The sequence below is a fragment of the Cyclopterus lumpus genome, chromosome 22, assembly GCF_009769545.1.
Source record: "Cyclopterus lumpus isolate fCycLum1 chromosome 22, fCycLum1.pri, whole genome shotgun sequence".
Classification (NCBI taxonomy): Eukaryota; Metazoa; Chordata; class Actinopteri; order Perciformes; family Cyclopteridae; genus Cyclopterus; species Cyclopterus lumpus.
In genome coordinates, this window is record NC_046987.1 from 15,309,672 (window position 1) to 15,328,823 (window position 19,152).

At 40.9% G+C, this 19,152-nt stretch overlaps 2 protein-coding genes across 3 annotated transcripts; both read left to right on the forward strand.

The window, feature by feature from the left end:
- Positions 1-464: 464 nt before the first annotated feature.
- Positions 465-14,418, forward strand: LOC117751447 (serine/threonine-protein phosphatase PP1-beta catalytic subunit-like). The gene is made up of 8 exons (XM_034563308.1): positions 465-561; positions 4,685-4,816; positions 10,837-11,067; positions 11,162-11,266; positions 11,389-11,460; positions 11,723-11,874; positions 12,497-12,631; positions 12,735-14,418. Exons 1-8 carry the CDS (start codon positions 510-512, stop codon positions 12,837-12,839), a joined length of 984 nt encoding a protein of 327 aa, XP_034419199.1. The 5' UTR covers positions 465-509; the 3' UTR covers positions 12,840-14,418.
- Positions 14,419-15,588: 1,170 nt separating this feature from the next.
- manea (mannosidase, endo-alpha) lies at positions 15,589-18,927 on the forward strand. 2 transcript variants are annotated; one of them, XM_034525599.1, is made up of 5 exons: positions 15,589-15,675; positions 16,574-17,186; positions 17,485-17,594; positions 17,728-17,804; positions 17,955-18,923. In XM_034525599.1, the coding sequence occupies exons 2-5, from the start codon at positions 16,682-16,684 to the stop codon at positions 18,586-18,588; spliced, it is 1,326 nt and encodes a 441-aa protein (XP_034381490.1). In that variant the 5' UTR covers positions 15,589-15,675; positions 16,574-16,681; the 3' UTR covers positions 18,589-18,923. The 2 variants fall into 2 exon arrangements, with proteins under 2 accessions (XP_034381490.1, XP_034381489.1); XM_034525598.1 differs by having other exon boundaries at positions 15,611-15,903; positions 17,955-18,927.
- The last annotated feature ends 225 nt before the right edge of the window (positions 18,928-19,152 follow it).

Here is a 19,152-nt window from a genome sequence, read left to right on the forward strand (position 1 = left end):
TTTACTCAACCAAATTGATTTGAGAGCTGAAGTTAGTACTTTGCAGATGAAGCTTTCACCAACAAAACATGTGATGCAGAAGCAGAATTATTGAAAGAACATTTAGCTCATAATACTTTTACATGGACAAGATTTTAAATGCATGACTTTCATTTGCACATTTTCATTTATTTATTTATGTTTACAGTGTTGTATAGCTACTACTGCTTAATTGAGGCCAGGATCTGAATATCTTTCCCACCACTGCACACATCCTTATTTTAGATCAGTTTAATATAATATCTGTGCTGGGTGGCATTTAGTATGGGATATACATTATGTGTGTCACCTTGTGTCACACATAAACTCATTTTATTTAATCCAAAGGTGGTTCAAGGGAGTCAAAGTGTGGTCACCCTTCACGAACGTTCCCCTTTTCTTCATCCGCCGTCACCGGTTTCATGACAACAGCGCCTCCTGGTGTCTGCAGGGGGAATCGAACCGACCAACACCACCAAATCAGTTTGAAGATGGCGGAGGGTGAATTGAACGTGGACAGCCTCATCTCTCGGCTCCTGGAAGGTGAACAATTTAATTACAGTCTCTTGTGCGACACAGACTCAACTGTTTACGCTTATTCGTAATCCGTAACTACCGCGGTGGACCCCCCCAAGAGGCAGCCGACGTGTTAGCTTGCCTGGCTAACGCTAGCCAATCGTACCGATGATCCTAACGGTGGGTCCCCCGGCTAGCTGTGGCTGCCGTTACTGTTAGCTGGCCGTGTTTACTAACACTGTCGGCGGTGAACGCCTACATTTTTTTTTTTTTAAATCAGTTTTCGCCGTAATTGCGACGTTACTCTTTGGCAAGTCATTTTTTTGTGACACGGCCTTTTTGCTTCTGCGTGTAATTAAACTTTCTGGCAAATGTTTTTAGCTGCGTTCTGGCTCTAACGATGTCCCGGGGCAGCGACGTGTGTCCTGTGTTTTAATACAGGTTAAAATGTGTAGCTGTCACGCGCGTTCACGTTCAGCAAGTTAAATAAGTTCATGTGTTCAACAATATGAACACCGATTATCACCAGCGCCCCTTCATATATCCCCGGTGCTGTAAGTTCTCCTTATGATAAACTGATATTAACTATTGGTGTTACATTATTGAAAAGGCAGACAATTTTCTTTCACGGATTGGGTGAAGCTATAGAAATAATCTTACATTAAATATGTATACACTAATATATGGATGGCCGTGTCTCGTCATATTGTATTGGATGCCCTTATCACTACATCCTAGGCTAATTTAAATTGTTGAGGTAGTTCTTCACTTTTTGTGTGTGTGTATCACTTCTCTCTGGGTTTGTAACTGAGGTGTGTCTTTAGTGGGCAGATTGCTGGGATTTAGTGTTGTCCACATTGGACCCACGATGCAGACGCATTCCCTTTTAAATCTCCTGTGCATTTGAATAACTAAACACAAGTTGAAGACATTAAAAAAGTACAAGAGACGTAAGAAGCATGGTGTGTTACTCAAAATAAGTGTGTATCTACAGTTAGAAAGTATGTCATATTGTGTTGACACACACAACTTGTTGTACTTGGTAAATAAAAGGATTCGTCTTGGTGTGTGAGCACCGGGTTTCGTCAGGGAGAGGTTGCAAAAATCATTTTGTGTAGGCCGTGCACCGGAGAAGGGAGTTTTCTGATCCCCCTGTGGTATATCCTCAGAGTCAGACCAGACCACTAAGGCAAATTCAGCTGCCCTTGGCATACTTTCCACCAGTATCTGTGGCTCTGCTGGAGGGATGAGACACCAGCATGCCAGCACTGAAATGCTAAGATTAGTTATTTATAGAAACTGCTGGAAAATGTCGTCACACTGCGGATACCCAATGTTTGTTGCGGTTTACATTGCTACCAAATGGTGAAATTGAATCATGAAAAAAAATGATACACTTGATTCTTGTTTTTCTTCTGCTCGTGAAAACTTTTTTTTCTCAGCTGGAAAGCTTGTTGATACTTCACACACTGTTTTTTTCCCTGTTTCTCAGCTTGGACTGCAGTAACTTGTTGATTGTGCTCATATTTAGAATACGAGTTGGACTTTGCATCTCTCATAAGGGGTCAGTTTGGCTGTGATCTTGTTGGTGCAAGATGGCTCTTCTTCAAACAAGTGATCACACAAGACTAACTGATGAGACGTTATCATCTCATAGGCTTCTCACGTAATAGTTCAGTGTTGCATTTAATGTTGTGTAAAAATGGGGTGGCAGTAAATTGGCATCTGTGTTGTTAAACCAAAGCCAGGTTTTCAAATAGGTTTGTGTGGGCTATCTTTCAATAATCCAGGTCTTTTACTTTGCCAGTATTCAGTTCTAGGTTTGTGTGTCTGTTTTTGATAAAGGATGTATTCTATTCGCTGTACATAAACTTGCCTCCAAAGTTCGTTCACTTTTTTTTAATGATTTATAAGGAACAACCTGTTTCGGCCTTTTACACATTTTCGTTATTATTTTGTGACAACAAGAGACTACAGATTCCCTGTGCTTAGTCTCTAAACTCTTAAGCCCTTATTTTGCATCCAAACATCGCATAATAGCTTACTGTATGTTTTGCTGTCTCTGAAGATTTGGTCTTGAGGAAAAGCCAAGTGTCAGTGAGACTGGCTATTCATTGGAATTCATTTCACTTGTGAAAGAAACACTGTGCCACTTTCTCTCGACTCCCGTACAGTCACACAATCGCACACACAAGCGGTGATTTGGTTTCTGATGGTTGCAAAGCCTTGTCATTGCTTAATTTTAGCCTTTGCCCCTCAATGTTCTTAAGAACGTTTTAATCTGTTTTAAAAAGGCCAGGCTGCAGAAGAGCGAACAGTGAAAGGTTCTGCATTAAAGCCGGACGGACTAAGCTTCCGAGCTCAGCTCTGACGAGGCCCGGTAGTTGAGTGAGGAGCCCCACTTCTGCAATTTCATGCTTTACACTATTTCACATATGCAGCGCCGCGGATACTCTAGATGGTCGATAAAGAAAATTGATGGTGAGAAGCAACACTTGATTATGGTTGGTGGAGCCCTTTAATAGTTTTTGGCACTTTGATTCACCATCTGTGAGGCTCCATATTCCTCTGGTTCACTCACTTCTCTCAGATTTGGTTGGATTACATGATTTCTAAGACAGTGAGGGAGTCCGAGTACAATGTGTAAGTAGCATGTGTGTGCACATGTTCAGTTAATCCATTTTGAACAGCTTCCGGTCCTTTTTGATCATTCTAGGCTAATTTGTCGTTTCTTTAAGGAAACAAAAGGGCAAATAGGAAACTTCCTCTCTGAATACAGCGCATTCATTTCACATGGCTCAGCTATCCTTTATTGGAATCTTAAGTGGGCGTCTAGCTCCAAGGCAATACCAAAATGGTTAAATATGACATACTTCCTCAGTCATGGATATGTTCATTACTTTTGTTTCCTTTGTCAGTGGTTCATCTTTACGGAGTCAGTGTTTTGATTCTTGTTTTGTGACGCCAAAGTTGGAAGTGCCATGCAATTACCATTTACGATACTTAAATAGTCACGTTATGTCCCCACTATGACTATGATGATAATAATAATAACTATGTATAGAACGAAAGCTATAAAACAAGATCAAATGATTACGAAAAAAATACAATCAGCTCAGAAAAAAGCCAGGAGATAAAAGTGAGTTTGAAAAGAGGATATTGAGTTTCCATGTTTGAGATCTTCAGGCCAGAGGATCAATCGGGCTCATATGGCGTTAGCAGATCACAGATATGGGCAGGAGGCCAGGAGCCTGACCATTCAAGGCCTTGAAAAGAAGCAATACATTCTACTTGCAGGTAACAAGTGAAGGTCAGCAATAATTAGTTTGATGCTGCCATCACTTCTCCACAGAACTTGTTAAAAGCAATGCAGCAACAATGTGTATAAGTTGCAATATTTGGATGTTTCAACTGATCATACCAGAATACAGTGTAATTGAAAACTATTTAGTTAGTTTATAGTGGACTATATGTCCAGCCCTTTTCTACTATTTCCACAAGTCTCTTTTTGCATAGTTGTTACATCACGTTACTAATTGAATCCTCTTTTTTATTTATTTTTTCTGAAAGGATGCCATCTTTCAGACTTTTGAAACTAGATGGAACTTAACTTCAGCCTTATACAAGCCACAAGGTACCATAGCAAGGAAGCAGTTACTGTATGTATAATCTCACTTTTCATATCTCTGATTATTTCAACTGCTGACTGTCGCCAACGTTTGCAAGACTCACTCTTCTTTTCATCGTTGTAAAATAAATCTGCTTCCAGAGATGTGGCACGAAGCCAGAAAGTAGGCTTAAGCTAACAGTGCAACTACCCAGCCAATAAACCCACACCATTGCTGAAGATGCAAGCTGCTCTCGTCGTCTAAGCAGTGGGTTTCTTAAGTAGGCTGAGACTTAGCAGCTATGAGCTACAGAACCATTCCGCCCACAGCTCATCAGATTTTGAGATTGCCTTGCGATTCTCATGAAAGTGCGTCATTGAAAGTTTTTTTCCCCCCCTTAGGTGTAAAGTTATTGTATCTTGGCCTCATTCTTAGGAAGTGTGTGGTGTTGGAGGTTGCTGGTGCAGCTGCGTTAAACACTGGCAATGATTCTAACCCGACCGTTGTGGACCGCACTGACGGTGTCTTTCTCTCCTCTCCAGTTCGAGGATGTCGCCCGGGGAAGATCGTGCAGATGACCGAGGCAGAGGTGCGGGGCCTCTGCATCAAATCAAGGGAAATCTTCCTCAGCCAGCCCATCCTGCTGGAGCTGGAAGCACCCCTGAAGATCTGTGGTCAGTGTGTTGAACTTTTGTTAGGCCATTTTCTCACAACCTCATGTTTATTTTTGCTCTCCTGTCTTTCACTCTCTCAAAACCAGCTGTACCGTACAACATACTCTACTGTAATATCTTCTTCTAAATCGCGGCTGAACTTAAAGGTTTAGAAGTTACATCATGTAACCAGGCTAATAATGTCCAACTTGCGCTATGATTTAGTCCTATATGGATTGATGTAGTCTAGCAGTTCTTTCAACGTTTGTATGTAGTCAACAACTGACTGTCAATTCAGATAAAGAAATATATAAATTAATATCTCAACAATATTTAATTAGTTTTCAATATTTAACTGGATGAATTATAAATACTCTAATAATAAATACATGTTCTTCTCTCATTTCAACTACAATAAGAGCTGGATTTAAAAGTGGAAAAAAAAAACATTACAGAAAGGTTTTGAAAAATGTTCTTTGTTTTACTAAAATAAACTAAACTTAATTTTTCTTTGCCCCGTAGCTATAAATTCAGTTCATTCAGATGTCTAATAGTCACGGTCTCTGAACATATGAGATATACTGGTTTTGAACTGCCTTTGCGAAGAATGAACATATAAGAGTCATTCTTGGTTAAAGCCTCAGGTTTTCGACTGTTTGGCCTCTCCTCCGGTCTCTCCCGTCTGTGTATATCTCACTCAAGCCGCGATGCTTATCAGAATACACATATTTGATTGGTCGAGCATCATCCCGTGGGTGAATTGGTCGGTGTGTTTCCTGGGCCGCGAACGGGTTCTGGAAAGGCTGGAAAAGCAGCGCTGGTTAAAATATAAGCACTCCAACATTTAATCATTCTCTGCGACTGGATCCGGATCCGGACCGCGGTCCGCCTGTACTATACTGTCCCATTGTTCCGTTTCAAACAAGAAACACCACACAACTCAGTGTGACCTAGAAGTGTTGCCTCAATAGTGTTTTAAAACGTTAATGTGACAAAACGGTTGATTCAAAAGATGATAATTGAAAACATGACTCAGCCGTCCTGCTGAAGAGCTCGTCCAGTTGAACCCTTTTATCAAAGCTTCAGTACAACAACAGAGAGAGCAGATCAATACGTCAGTCTGATCAGTTTACAGCAACAGCAATGTAACGTTCGTAGTTTGCCAGCAGGTTTAACAGATTATTGAAAGTTAATTTCTAAGTTATGGAGACGGTTAATTGCATGATCTGCGTTTGTCGGCCGAATGGTATATAAATGTTACCGCTGCAAGGAATTGTGGGGCGGAGTTATCAACTTTCCTTTCGTAGAGGAAGGTCCAGTGTTTCCTATGCTATAGGAGCTAATAAAGGAAGCATTGAAGTACCTTTCCTGAGCATTTAGAGAATTCGAACAGCTCTTATCATGGCTGCCACTTCGATACCTTTGGGTCATTTCACTCAGTTACTTCATAAGCAAAAAGGACTATTGGACCGCAACCACTGCTACTCTCAACTTGACTACCCTGTGTATGATGTAAAAGGATACATATAGGGGAAGTGCACACATCTAAACAGATTGTGTATCACTATATTACACACGTATTATGAATAATATGAACTCCCTCTCATCAGTCGAAATGCTACCACTATCTCTAGCTGCTCGGGCACATCTCTGCACAATCCCACTGCTTTATCTCTCCCCTCCAGTGCAGCGCTGCAACTGCAAAACCACTCAGAACTGTCTACTATGTGTGCCAGTCCTTAAATAAATACAGTACACAAGTCTACACTCAGTTCATTTGTGGCTGTCCTCAAACCAGTCTCCTCCCACACACACTGACTTTACGATTGTTGTTATGTAGACCTAATACTGTGTCAACCTCAGATGGCAGCGTTTGTATTTCAAGTGATAAACATGATAATGGGAAGCAGCAATTTGATGAAGCCCAGTTGATATTGTTTCTCGTCAAATGTAGTACTGAGCGTATGATGTTATCCATACGTTTACATTAGAATCATTTACTTGTTTAAGGCTTCAAGTGGCTTCATCCATGTAGACCTTAACCTGCCATTGTACTCAAATATATTACTCAAATGTGCACAAGTTAGAGGTCTTGTTATTTGTCACTATGTGTGGTTCCTTTTTCTCTCCTTTACTTTCTTTGATTCTTTTAATCCACGGCTGTGACGACCAAACAGTGAAGGCCCTAAATTATTTACCAGGGCCACATGGATCAGGTTCAGCCCCTGTCCCTTACACCTTAATGCCACTGGCATCCTTTTGTCCAAGCCGGCAGCTTTGACTCTGTTTAGTTTTTTCATTCATTTAAACATGTTACATTTTATTCTTTGAATAGAGGGTTGTTGACAATGGTGTTTTTTGTGCAGTGACTATGATGATGATGATGATGATGATGATGATGATGATAATGATAATGATGATGATAACCACACCCTCTTTGTGAGGACGGGTGGAATTGGCTGACGAAAGGCCACAAGCATGCACTCTTATGTTTTACTGTGTATGTGGTCTAGCATAGATTTTCAAGGTCTGGCACAGTGTTTGGTCGAATTGAGTGCCTTTAATTAATGTCTGACCATAAGTACTGACTGAAAAGTGGCACGGACAGTTCACAGTCTGCACTACAACATTTGTGAATGCAAAAGTCAATTAAGAGGTCTCTTATTTTATCTAAAAGTTTATTATATCATAAATACATACCTCTTTAGCCATATTTTAGCAATATATTACAGGCAGCCTGTGTTATGTTATCACAGTAAAGTAATTTGTGTTAATTGTTTACATTACACATTGTTATATTGGGCCTCTGAGTATAGGTGCATATATATTGTTGTTATTGACTACTATTGTCTTTCAGTTTGATATGTGTATCATGAGGTGTTATGTGTATTCATAAGGAGATTGCTGTGAGCAGCATGTTTATGTTTATTCAGTGTTCCTCACATCGGTGATGTGTTTTTTTTTATGTGGGTGCTTTTGAGCCTGTTGATTATCTGGCTAGACAAGGTCAGGCAAAAACACACTTGATTATAGCTGTGTTCCTTAAGTACCAGTGCCCTGATGGTAGGTTAATCATGTAATAGCCATTTCATTCAGCATGCAGAAACATTGTTATTGTTTGTTTAATTATTATCGATCTGATTTGTGTTGTGGCCTGATAGGAGCATGACATTTGACATCGCTGTACCACGCGTGTGTTCTTTTTATTATTGTAGAGTTCTATTATCACCATTGTTAGAAATAAATGGGTTTTGTCTCAGAAGACAACACAATATAAAAACACTGATCCCCCCCCCCCCCCTCCCCCACTTTCAGCCTCTCGCTCAGCTTTTTAAACCTTACATCTCTGCGCTGCTATTCTCAGACTGTTTTACCACTGTTTTACCACTGCAGTCAGTGTAAATAATTCACTGTCATCCTACCATTTCTTTTGAGAGGGCAGGCAGTGGGCGGGGCTGCCTGTCCTGTAGAAAGCCAGTCTTGGTGAAGCTCACAAATTCACATTCAGTCACGCAGCAACTCTTAGTGTGGAATAGCAACGGTAACCCGAGGTGCCTTTTGTGGAGGCAGACTGACAGCCAATCAAATGGTGGTAGCTCAGCTGAAATTGGCTCCGCTCTTACAAAGTTCACTCATCTGTCTCTGCAGAGATTACAGTCTACGTTGCCATGTCTGTGTTTACCATTCAATCCAAATGTGTTTTTGTTCCTGCAGTTTTGTCCCAAATCGAATTACCTCATGTCCATTTTTGTGTTGGGGCAAGCAAGAATTATTCTTTTGTTGTCCTCTGTATTTACTCTGTTATCCAGTGGTTGTTCCTTTTAGCCTGCAGAAACACATGCACACATTTTCATGCATGTTCTACTCATTCATACTTCCCCTCGAAGCACCTGCCCCTGAGGCACTCAAGTTGACGAACACCAGACATTTCTAGGGGACAAACGGTACCAATTTTCTAACCTACAACCATGCACAGATTTTTGACAATGCACACACAAATGTCACTCAATGTGTTCTCCAGGGGTCCTGAATCCTCACATAAAAAAATATTAATACAAGAGTTACGTTATCTTTGACTAGGAAGCAGGTGTATGAGACTGGCACCTCATCTTCAATTCTATTGAAGGACCTGTCTGACCGAGTCACGGAGCAGTGGCCATCACCCCGCCACCCTTTGATTGCTGCTAGACAGACACCGCTGAATGAGATGAGCTAATTAGTGCAGCACATTTTCAGGCATTTCTCTACTTATTTATATAGTCGGCATCTTTCATACAGTATCGGTATGCTTAATCTTTTAAAGCCAGCAATAGTACTGAAAGTCTTCAAATGGTTCAGAGCTAAGACCACAATGGGCCTCAATGGAGCATATTAATTACACCTGTGTTTACGCCTGTGTATTGCAGTGACATGTCAAAATGGCTGCTGGGGGAAAATGGCTTATTACACCAGTTTTAGCTTCCCTTCATTGACGACCTGTCCATGTCAGATCCAGCTTTAAATTGTAAATGGACACAGCCCTTCCTACCTGCCCGATCTCCTCAAACCGAATGCTCCATTCAGGTCTCTCCTGTCTCAGAATGTAGGCTGTCAGCGGGATAAAGGGCCTTTTCCTGTCATACATTCTCATAGAATAAACTCCCTAGAGACATCAGACAGTCTGTTTTTTCATTGATTACTCCATGTGTCTTTTATCCTGCATTCACACCTCAATTTCCTCAAAAATGTCCCTCTCTGGTTTTAAAAGCTTTCCTGATTTCGTACTGACGGATTGTGACTTGGACTATGTTGCTGGAGCACTGCATTAATACTTTAAGATTTGTTTCCTTTAAGTTTTTATATTGTATTATTAATGTGAAGGATGTTGAAGTTTGTTAACATTACCAGTACTTGCAGGGCAAAGAAAATTATTCATGGTGAAATGCAAACCAAGCAGCTGAGTAAAAGGCCGAGCTAGACTTCATACATCCAGAACTATTCTTTTAATCATTCATTTGCACGGAGAGTATGTTTTTATCCTAAGACATATGCAAAAGTATAGGCCTGTTGCCATATAGGTTAGATGCCAGCTGTTTGGCTTTGGTTCCTAGATCACGATGAAATACAAAGAAAATCCCGCCAAACACTCATGATATAATGTTGTAATTTTTCTTGGTCATTTTAATCTCAGGGCCAGACAGCTGCAAATCTCAACTAGCCCTATTATTTCATTTTAATGTGTATTTGGTGCCATCTTGTAGTGAAGCATTCCTCCTAAAAGAGTGTGGCTCGTGAACTTGCTTTCCATTTTGGGCAAAAATACAGCCTGTTTATTATTGTCCTCGTTGTTTTGGTGAGGCTCACTGCAGTTCTCTCTGTCTGGAGCGCTTAGCCCACATTAGAGCAGCTCTTGAGTTGGTGATAGAGGAGTTAAAAGAGACCCTGCAGAGACCCTGTGCTTTTGGTAAGAGCTGCTCCAGTGCGTCACTGGGCCTGAGTCCCGGGAGAGTTTTTTTTAAATTTTTTAAATTAAAATTAGTTTGTGTGGATATGTGTATGCCCTTCCTTTTTGTGATTAACCTGGATTCTCAGCATTCTCTCCCACAGTAGCTCATTTCCCATGGGCCATGGCATCGATCCGGTGGCAGTTGTAACGGCTCATTTTGTGCGTGTAGACTTGCTGCTGTAGTCCCTGTAAAGCATATGCACGGTCATATATCCACACCAACCTGCATGTCGCTGTGAATATCAAAATGGTTTCAGAGAGATAGCATTTGGTGTGTGGGGGGAGGTGTGGAGGAGAATATGCGGTTTCGAGATAGAAAAAGGTTTTGATAACACTGTCATCTTCTACATCTTCACAAACTGCATCACCACTGTTTCTGATGGGCTCTTGCCTTTTTGCACCAATATGTTTGATTCTTGTCATTGTTTTCCTTTCTAAGTAGATCCCACTATCTGTAATAAATGTATGTTAAGTAGCCTTTCCTTCAGACTGTACACACAGAAAATAGTCAAACTTACGCCTTGTCCCCCCCCCCCCCCCACCCCCCCTCATTTAGGTGACATCCATGGGCAATACACAGATCTACTGAGGCTGTTTGAGTACGGTGGTTTCCCCCCAGAGGCGAACTACCTGTTCCTGGGTGACTATGTGGACAGAGGGAAACAGTCTCTGGAAACCATATGCCTTCTGTTGGCCTACAAGATCAAATACCCAGAGAACTTTTTCCTGCTCAGGGGCAACCACGAGTGTGCTTCCATCAACCGCATCTACGGTTTCTACGATGAGTGTGAGTTGAAATAAACTAAACCCGCACACAAGCGAGCGATGAAGCGCATATGTAGTTTGGGTTTTAACAATGTGTGTTTAATATGTTCCACCAGGCAAGCGCAGGTTCAACATCAAGTTGTGGAAGACCTTCACTGACTGCTTCAACTGCCTGCCCATCGCTGCTATCATTGATGAGAAGATCTTCTGCTGCCATGGAGGTGACAGAACTGTTTGCACATATTTAATACCCCCGTCCCAATTCTAAACTAAACTCTTTGATGCCCTGATTCCAAATACAATCTCAGTAACTCCAAATTACCTTTTTTATTTTCTATTTTAGGGCTATCGCCTGATTTGCAGTCAATGGAGCAGATTCGAAGAATCATGAGGCCGACAGACGTGCCTGATACAGGTGTGTGTGTTGGTGTGTGTTTGTGTGTGTGTGTGTGTGTGTGTGTGTGTGTGTGTGTCCACATGCTCATACTGAAAATGTTGAGAATTCTAGGGAGAAATGCAAAGGTTGTTACCTTATTTTTTTTCTCCCTAGAATTGAAGTTTTCCTGATTTTAATGACTTTTACATCAGTAGTGTTTCATCAGCAAAGTCAGCTGGATCTTTAGCTCATTCTTTTCTCCTCCCTTCTTTTTTTTTCTTCCTCTCTTTGTGTGTCTCAGGCCTGCTGTGTGACCTTTTGTGGTCAGACCCGGATAAGGACGTACAAGGTTGGGGGGAGAACGACCGCGGGGTCTCCTTCACCTTCGGAGCAGATGTGGTCAGCAAGTTTCTAAACCGCCACGACCTGGACCTCATCTGCAGAGCCCACCAGGTAATTATGAAAGGAATGACAGTGGAGAGCCTGGATGTGGAGTGTGTGAATGCAGGAAGTGCATGGTAAGCATATTGACAAGTAGGTTTTTTTCTTCTTCTTTTTCTTAGAGACGTACAATTTTACTGACCTCCATTAGTGTGTGTGTGTGTGTGTGTGTGTGTCTTTGGCACAAGTAATTCATGTGGCTGATGCAAAGAAGACACAGGCACAGAGTTAAACCAGACATTAATAGACCGTGCTGCAGTCTAGCCAAGTCTCTTTTTTTCTCCATGCATCATTCATTATAACTTTGTTTAATAATCAGTTATTGTCACTTTATTTTGTAAAATTGTATAAAACAGAGAATGAGAAGCTACTGTTTGCGTATGAGACACTGGCATCAGGTTTATTTAGCTGAAGAATGACTGAATACAATTAATTATCGCAATTGGAACGTATGATTTGTCTGTTACACAACAGCTATTTCGGCTCTGCGTTGGGCGTTTCATATTCATTCAAGTGTGGGTGGGTACGGACACTCAACCATGATGGCAAAGAGGGATTTTGGAACTAGCTGCGGATCTGTTTCTTGGTATTGATCGCTGTGGGCGGTGGAATAATGTCATGTGCCTTCCAACAGGTTGTGGAGGATGGATACGAGTTCTTTGCCAAACGCCAACTGGTCACACTTTTCTCTGCTCCAAACTACTGCGGGGAGTTTGACAATGCAGGCGGCATGATGAGTGTTGATGAATCCCTTATGTGCTCCTTCCAGGTAGTCTAAAGCTTTACATATGCACAGTAATGCTAATTGCCGTATCTCAGAAACACTTACACATGCATCTTCACTCTCTGTGCTCTTTTGTCATTATTTAAAGATCCTAAAGCCCTCAGAGAAGAAGGCCAAGTATCAGTATGGTGGTGTGAATTCTGGTCGGCCCGTCACCCCACCCCGCACCACCCAAGCCCCCAAGAAGAGGTGAACGTACGGCCTTGGCTCTCCCCCTCCTCCTCACCCTGTCCGTCCCTGTTCTGCGATCACGGCAACCCTGTAACTCCCCTGTATAGCGAAGATACAGGGCTTATCTAATTGCCCGAATCTTTCTCCTCTTTTCTCCCCACTCACCCACCGCCTCCCCAACTCCACTGACAGCTCTTTTCTTAATGTGTATGTGTACATAAATTTGCTGTGGCCAATCTGTTTTTTTTTTTGTTGCCTGTTTGTCAGTATTTTTGATATTATTAACAGATTCTCTCGTTTGTAGTTTTACTTCCAATGCCATTCAAGGTTTTCTGAGAATCTGTGTCGTCTCTGTTTAGAGGGGCAAAGTGACTGAGTTTACAAGAATTTTTTTTCAGTTTAACAGAAAAACCGTAAAGATTGAACGTTGTCTTGCCTTGACCTCTCAAAATAGCAGCGAGAATCCTTCCAATGTGTTTTAATGAGACGGAGGTTTCTGTGCTAAACCCGTAGACATTAATAACATTTCTTATATTCCGGTTTAACAGTTTAAACATATTACGGCATATGTGGTGCACTTGCGGTTGTTGTGCAGGGGCAAATTCGATATATTTAACCCTGAAAAAAAGTGCACCTCCCCATGAGTAGTAAAGAATGTGAAGGGACCGGCTTAAATAAAAAATAGAGGATAAATCGAATACTGCTGCCAGTTAAACTCCCTGAAACGCAACGCCCTGTGGGCATCGATTCCTCCGCTCTGTATACTCCTGTGCCTCGACACCCCTCAACATCTCAAACGCATGCCGCTCCTCACACAGAGCTGGTATTGGACATTTTCCTGGTTCTATTTATTATTTGTTCTCAAGATAATTTCCCAGATATTATCCTCTGGATATATGGTCTACTAAAAGTGATTATAAAATGGTCCTTTCCTAGTGTTTGTATGGAGAAGGATATAAAATATCTAACAGCACTGATTGCAATTTTGTAAGTGTTCTAATGTATCTAACTACTTACTGTAAGTAAGCCGTACAGTGTTAAAAAGACCAAATAAATAAAAAGCAAGCTTCACATAATGCTCCACGGTATTTGAATTGTTTAGTGCTGTGTTTATAGAGTACATAAAAACATAATGAAGAAAGGTTTCTCCTGGAATCCTTTAAGTAACATGACTGCTCCTTCTGTCGCATCACGTTGGTGGGTGGCAGGACCAGGCAGTTATGCTATGTGGAGCTATGCCCCCTGGTGTATAAATACAGTACTACAGTACAAACGGTTCAGGATGGGCTTTTCAGTTCAATGCTGGTACAACATGTTGTCATTCAACACGAGGAGGTACTGGCAGATATCTTCAGTCTACTGCAAATGAGATGCAGTTGACTCTTTTCGGAAGACATTTGCCTCTATCTTTTTTCTTTTTGTGGTATTATTCTTTCTGTTGTATTTCTATGTTCTCTATTCACATTGCTTACTTTTTATTCACTTAATTTATTTCCTAATACTGATAATAAGAAAACAATGAGGTGTTACCAAAAGCTGTTTTGCAATTTGTACAAGTTTGTTTGAAAGTCTGTAAATTCAATAAAATGGATGGAAACCAACATTGTTTCTTATTGATTGATGTCTGTCATGTCAAGAAATGTGAGACATTGCAAAGTTACTATTCTCAACACTTCTTTATCTCAACATAAGAATGATACTTTAAAGTTGATGTACAAATGATTGGAAAGCAAAGGGACTCTTTTTCTCTGCTGCTCATGTGTCCTTGAACCCAGTAATAGTTTATGTGACTGGGCCCCGCAGACCCTCCTTTGCCCAATTCAGAGCTCTGTGCATCGGCCCTGAATACAACCTGAGGCAGGAAAGACATGGACTGCCCAGGAGGAGGCAGGACACGATCCAAGCAAAGATGATCCACAGTCCCACTTTTAGAAACGGGAGACTAGTGGACGATGCCCTATGAGCTGAATGTGGAATTGGCCTGAGGACAGATTTAAATTGATTTATTTGAACATGTATTTATGATTGCTGCAATAAAACTGGCTATGATGGCGGTTAAGTTTAGGTATATGTGTCTTGCCAAACTTGTACACCCTGTATCTTCACTGCAGTCATCACCATATATCATCGCTGTTATCAGACCCCAGGAAGAAGGGAGAGAGTCCTCCTTTTCTTCTCCATGTGCACAGAAGGCTTTCGTGACTGTGGTTCTTCCATTGCCAATGTGTCTGCCGAAGAAGATATTGGAATATGGAATATTATAAACCATAATATAAAGTTAAAACAGATATGCTCTATCTAATTGATTAATCCAATCAAATAAGCTTAATAACTTTACTGTTGATGTTACAGTATTGCCGAAGCTTAATTACATATGAATGAGTATTAGATTTCAACAAATATTGTGTGCAGCTAATATTGTGCCCGATGATGGAAATGAACAAATGTTTGTCAGCTGTTGATGTGAGAGCGACTGCTGCAAACTAAACTTGTAATATTTATTTTTAAAACAGGAATGCTGCGATTATAATAATATATATACTAACATTATATAAATATTATATATATGTGTATATATATATATATATATATATATATATATATATATATATATTTTTGTGTTGGTATATGTGGGATTGTTTTACACCTTAATTGTAATTGTAATACACCTTTCCGAACGAATGGGGGCGACATGGATCACTTAGATTCAGTTGAACTGTTCCTTTAACTGTCGTTGACTGGACAGGACGCAGCAGCTTCCTAGATAACATGGATGGGTCACATCCACTGCGCAGTCGCAGTCGGAGCAGTTACACATCTGCGACGTTTTCGGGACAAGCTACGAACCAGAAGTGCAGGTTGTGTCCCGTTCACTGCATCTCATACAGCGAAAGAGACTTTAAGGAGAGTCGCGCGAGCTGTGGAGACTGACTGTGTTTAACTTTAAAGCTGGAGGTTGTATTTCAACGAGCTCGGTTTAAATACGAAAACGAGTGCAGTGTTTGAAGGCCGGGAGCTAAAACTACTATTGTGTCACCCCTGATGTTCTCAGCCGCTGTTGACTAGTCTAAAGTTCATCAATGCAGGTGGAGTGGAAAGCTAACCTTGTTAGCTTGTTGATTGTTTCTGAATGCATTGCCAGACTGTATGCTAGTAGCTATAAATGATTGGACTCCAGCACAATTAGCTCTATTAGCAGTATAGATTACTCTCTGTGTCTTGTTCTGTTTTCTTTTTTTAATATAATTGCCAACTGATTTGATTACATTGTTAACATATTGTTGTTGTTGTTGTTGTTGTTGTAGACTCAACAATGTGATTATTACAATATAATAAACGGAACTAGAGCGGCAACAATTTAGTAGTCGACCCACAGAACATTAATTGGCAATTTAATAATAATAATATGTTACTTGTGTTTCAACGATATAGTTTATCTTTGGGTTTTGGACTGTTAGTCAGACAAAACAAGACTTTCTTTTCGCATCACCTTGAACTCTGAGAAATTGTGATGGGTATTTGTGACTATTTAATGCGAACAGCTATTAAACCAGAAAATGAATATGACAATATTCATTAATCACACCCATAAACTGAACATCACTTTGAGTCATGGGAAAATCTGATGGGTATTTTCACTATTTCCTGACCTTTTTTATAGAGTCAATTATGTTGATTAAACAAGAACATAATTGTGAGTTGTAGCCCTAATGTTCTTTTGTAACACTTGCATCCCTTACGTCCTCAAACCTCCAGGCTGGACACAAACTCCCTGACAGAGCTTCAATGGCATCCTATCCAACAACAATCCCAATCTGCTGTCTCGACGATGACCTGTGGAAAGCCTCAAGCACTGACTGAAGAATGGCGAGGTTTAGGCGCAAGTCTTGCATCACATTAGTTGTTTTGGTGCTGCTTGTGCTCATAGTAACGGCGGTCTTGAAGGCACTGATACCAGATGACTCTCCATTTAGCAGCCCTGTTGGTGTGGAACTGTTCCCGGACAGGAAGAGTCACAATCAGGCCCAGAAAGAAAACACCAATAAACCTGACCAGTCCAAAATGAGTGACTCGGCTCAGTCAAACAAACTGGAAGCTGCACTGAGGAAGTTCCCTCCTCCAAACTACTATCTTCACGCTTTCTACTACTCATGGTATGGGAACCCCAAGTTTGATGGCAAATACATCCACTGGGACCACCCGCAGCTGCCACACTGGGACTTAAAGGTGGCTCAGGGGTATCCGCAAGGGAGACACATCCCACCTGATGACATCGGGACCAACTTCTACCCCTCATTAGGGGCTTACAGTTCCAGGGATCCCTCCATCATAGAGTCTCATATGCAGCAGCTGCGCACAGCAGCCATTGGTAAAACAGAAATGAATCTAAACAGGACTAATAATTCAACATTCTCACTTTCCAATGAAACCATTTCTGTGATACTATGATGTGGTTTTGACTCGATTCATTCACATTAAATACAGCTTCTTCGTCAACATAATTTTGAAATTGTCAGTCAATATTCTTTATATATATATGTGTGTGTGTATTTAAAGTAATTATCATTTGTTAAATCACAACTTAATATTTGATGAATGTTAATTTCTCCACCTATACTGTACTCCTACGACTCATTTAATGTAACTTTTACACTTTTTCTACTCAGGTGTTCTTGCTGTTTCATGGTATCCTCCTCATATGAATGATGATAATGGTGGTCCAATGGATGACATTGTGCCTTTGCTGTTGGAAGTGGCACATAAATACTATATTAAGGTCTGTATGAAGATAGTAGTCAGTTTAGTAGTCTTTTGTTTTGTATTTAGCAGTAGACTAAATGTTTGCTGTGCCCTGAACATCTAAAATATTATGTATTATGTATTCTATAAGAACGTTTCTGTGTTTACAGGTCGCGTTTCACATTGAGCCATACAAAGACAGAGATGAAGTCAACATGTTAACTAATGTCAAATACATCATTGAGAAGTGAGTGTGTTTCTTCAGTGTGTAAAATACCAGTCTGACGCTCCCTCTGGAAGTCATTCAAATGTATATAGTTATCATCAGTCTTTTTGATTGCTGTTACAGTTCCCCTTTTTGCTTCTTTATCTTGTGGTGTTTACCTCCTCCTCTCAGATACGGGGAGCACCCTGCTTTCTTCAAGTACCGAACAAACACTGGCAAGCTTCTTCCTCTCTTCTATGTGTATGACTCATATCTGATGAACTCGGAGCAGTGGGCCAAACTGCTCAAACACACAGAGAGTAACAGCATCAGGGATACCCGATATGATGCCATCTTCATCGCCCTGCTGGTTGAGGAGAAACATAAGAGGGATATCCTGACCGCCGGTTTTGATGGCATCTACACCTACTTTGCGACTAATGGGTTTTCCTATGGGTCCACTCAGCGGAACTGGGACTCCCTGAAAGCGTTCTGTGAAGATAACAACCTGATATTCATCCCCAGTGTTGGCCCCGGGTACATTGACACAAGCATTCGACCCTGGAACTTCCAAAACACGCGAAACCGCATCAACGGCAAATACTACGAAACCTCGCTGAGTGCAGCGTTACAAGCCAGGCCTGATTTCATCTCTATAACATCCTTTAATGAATGGCACGAGGGGTCTCAGATCGAAATGGCCATTCCCAAAACCGGCCAGACTGTGTATCTGGACTACCTGCCCAATAAACCTGCAATCTACCTGGAGATAACTCGCAAATGGGCTGCGATCTTTGGCGGTGAGCGACGAAAATGGCAGGATTGAGCCGTAGCAAATGTTTATTAGTTGGTTGTACAGCCAACTTATTTTTTTTATTCCACAGGCAAGTGAACTAAATGATCTTAATTCTGGCTGCAATGATGTATGTGATTTTTTTTTACACTTGGGTAAATTATTGTTAATTTAACTGATGTCTTATTACTTATGTTTACACAGCCTTGCACATTTGGGGATTTGTAACGTAATAAGCATGTTTTATCACCGACTTTGAAGAATCCAACAAAAACTGTTCATAGACTTGTTTTGTTGTGCAGCAATCTGTGCCTAATATGAAACCTCGATAGAAAGAAATAAAGTGCACCCTGGAAAGGAGGGAAAGTAAACAAAAGCAGTCTGCTGGTATAAATCTTCTCTTCTTCCATCTCTGCCCCAGCACAACAACAATACAAGATAAAAGCACCACATATATCTTGATATTAGAAAGGCAAACCTAAAATCTGAGATGAATCATTGATGAAAACAGTAGAGGGCAGACAGGATAGCCGTTGTTATTGAAACAGACGCCTAGAGAGGGAATGCAGGACAGAATGAAAATGATGCTTATCTCTG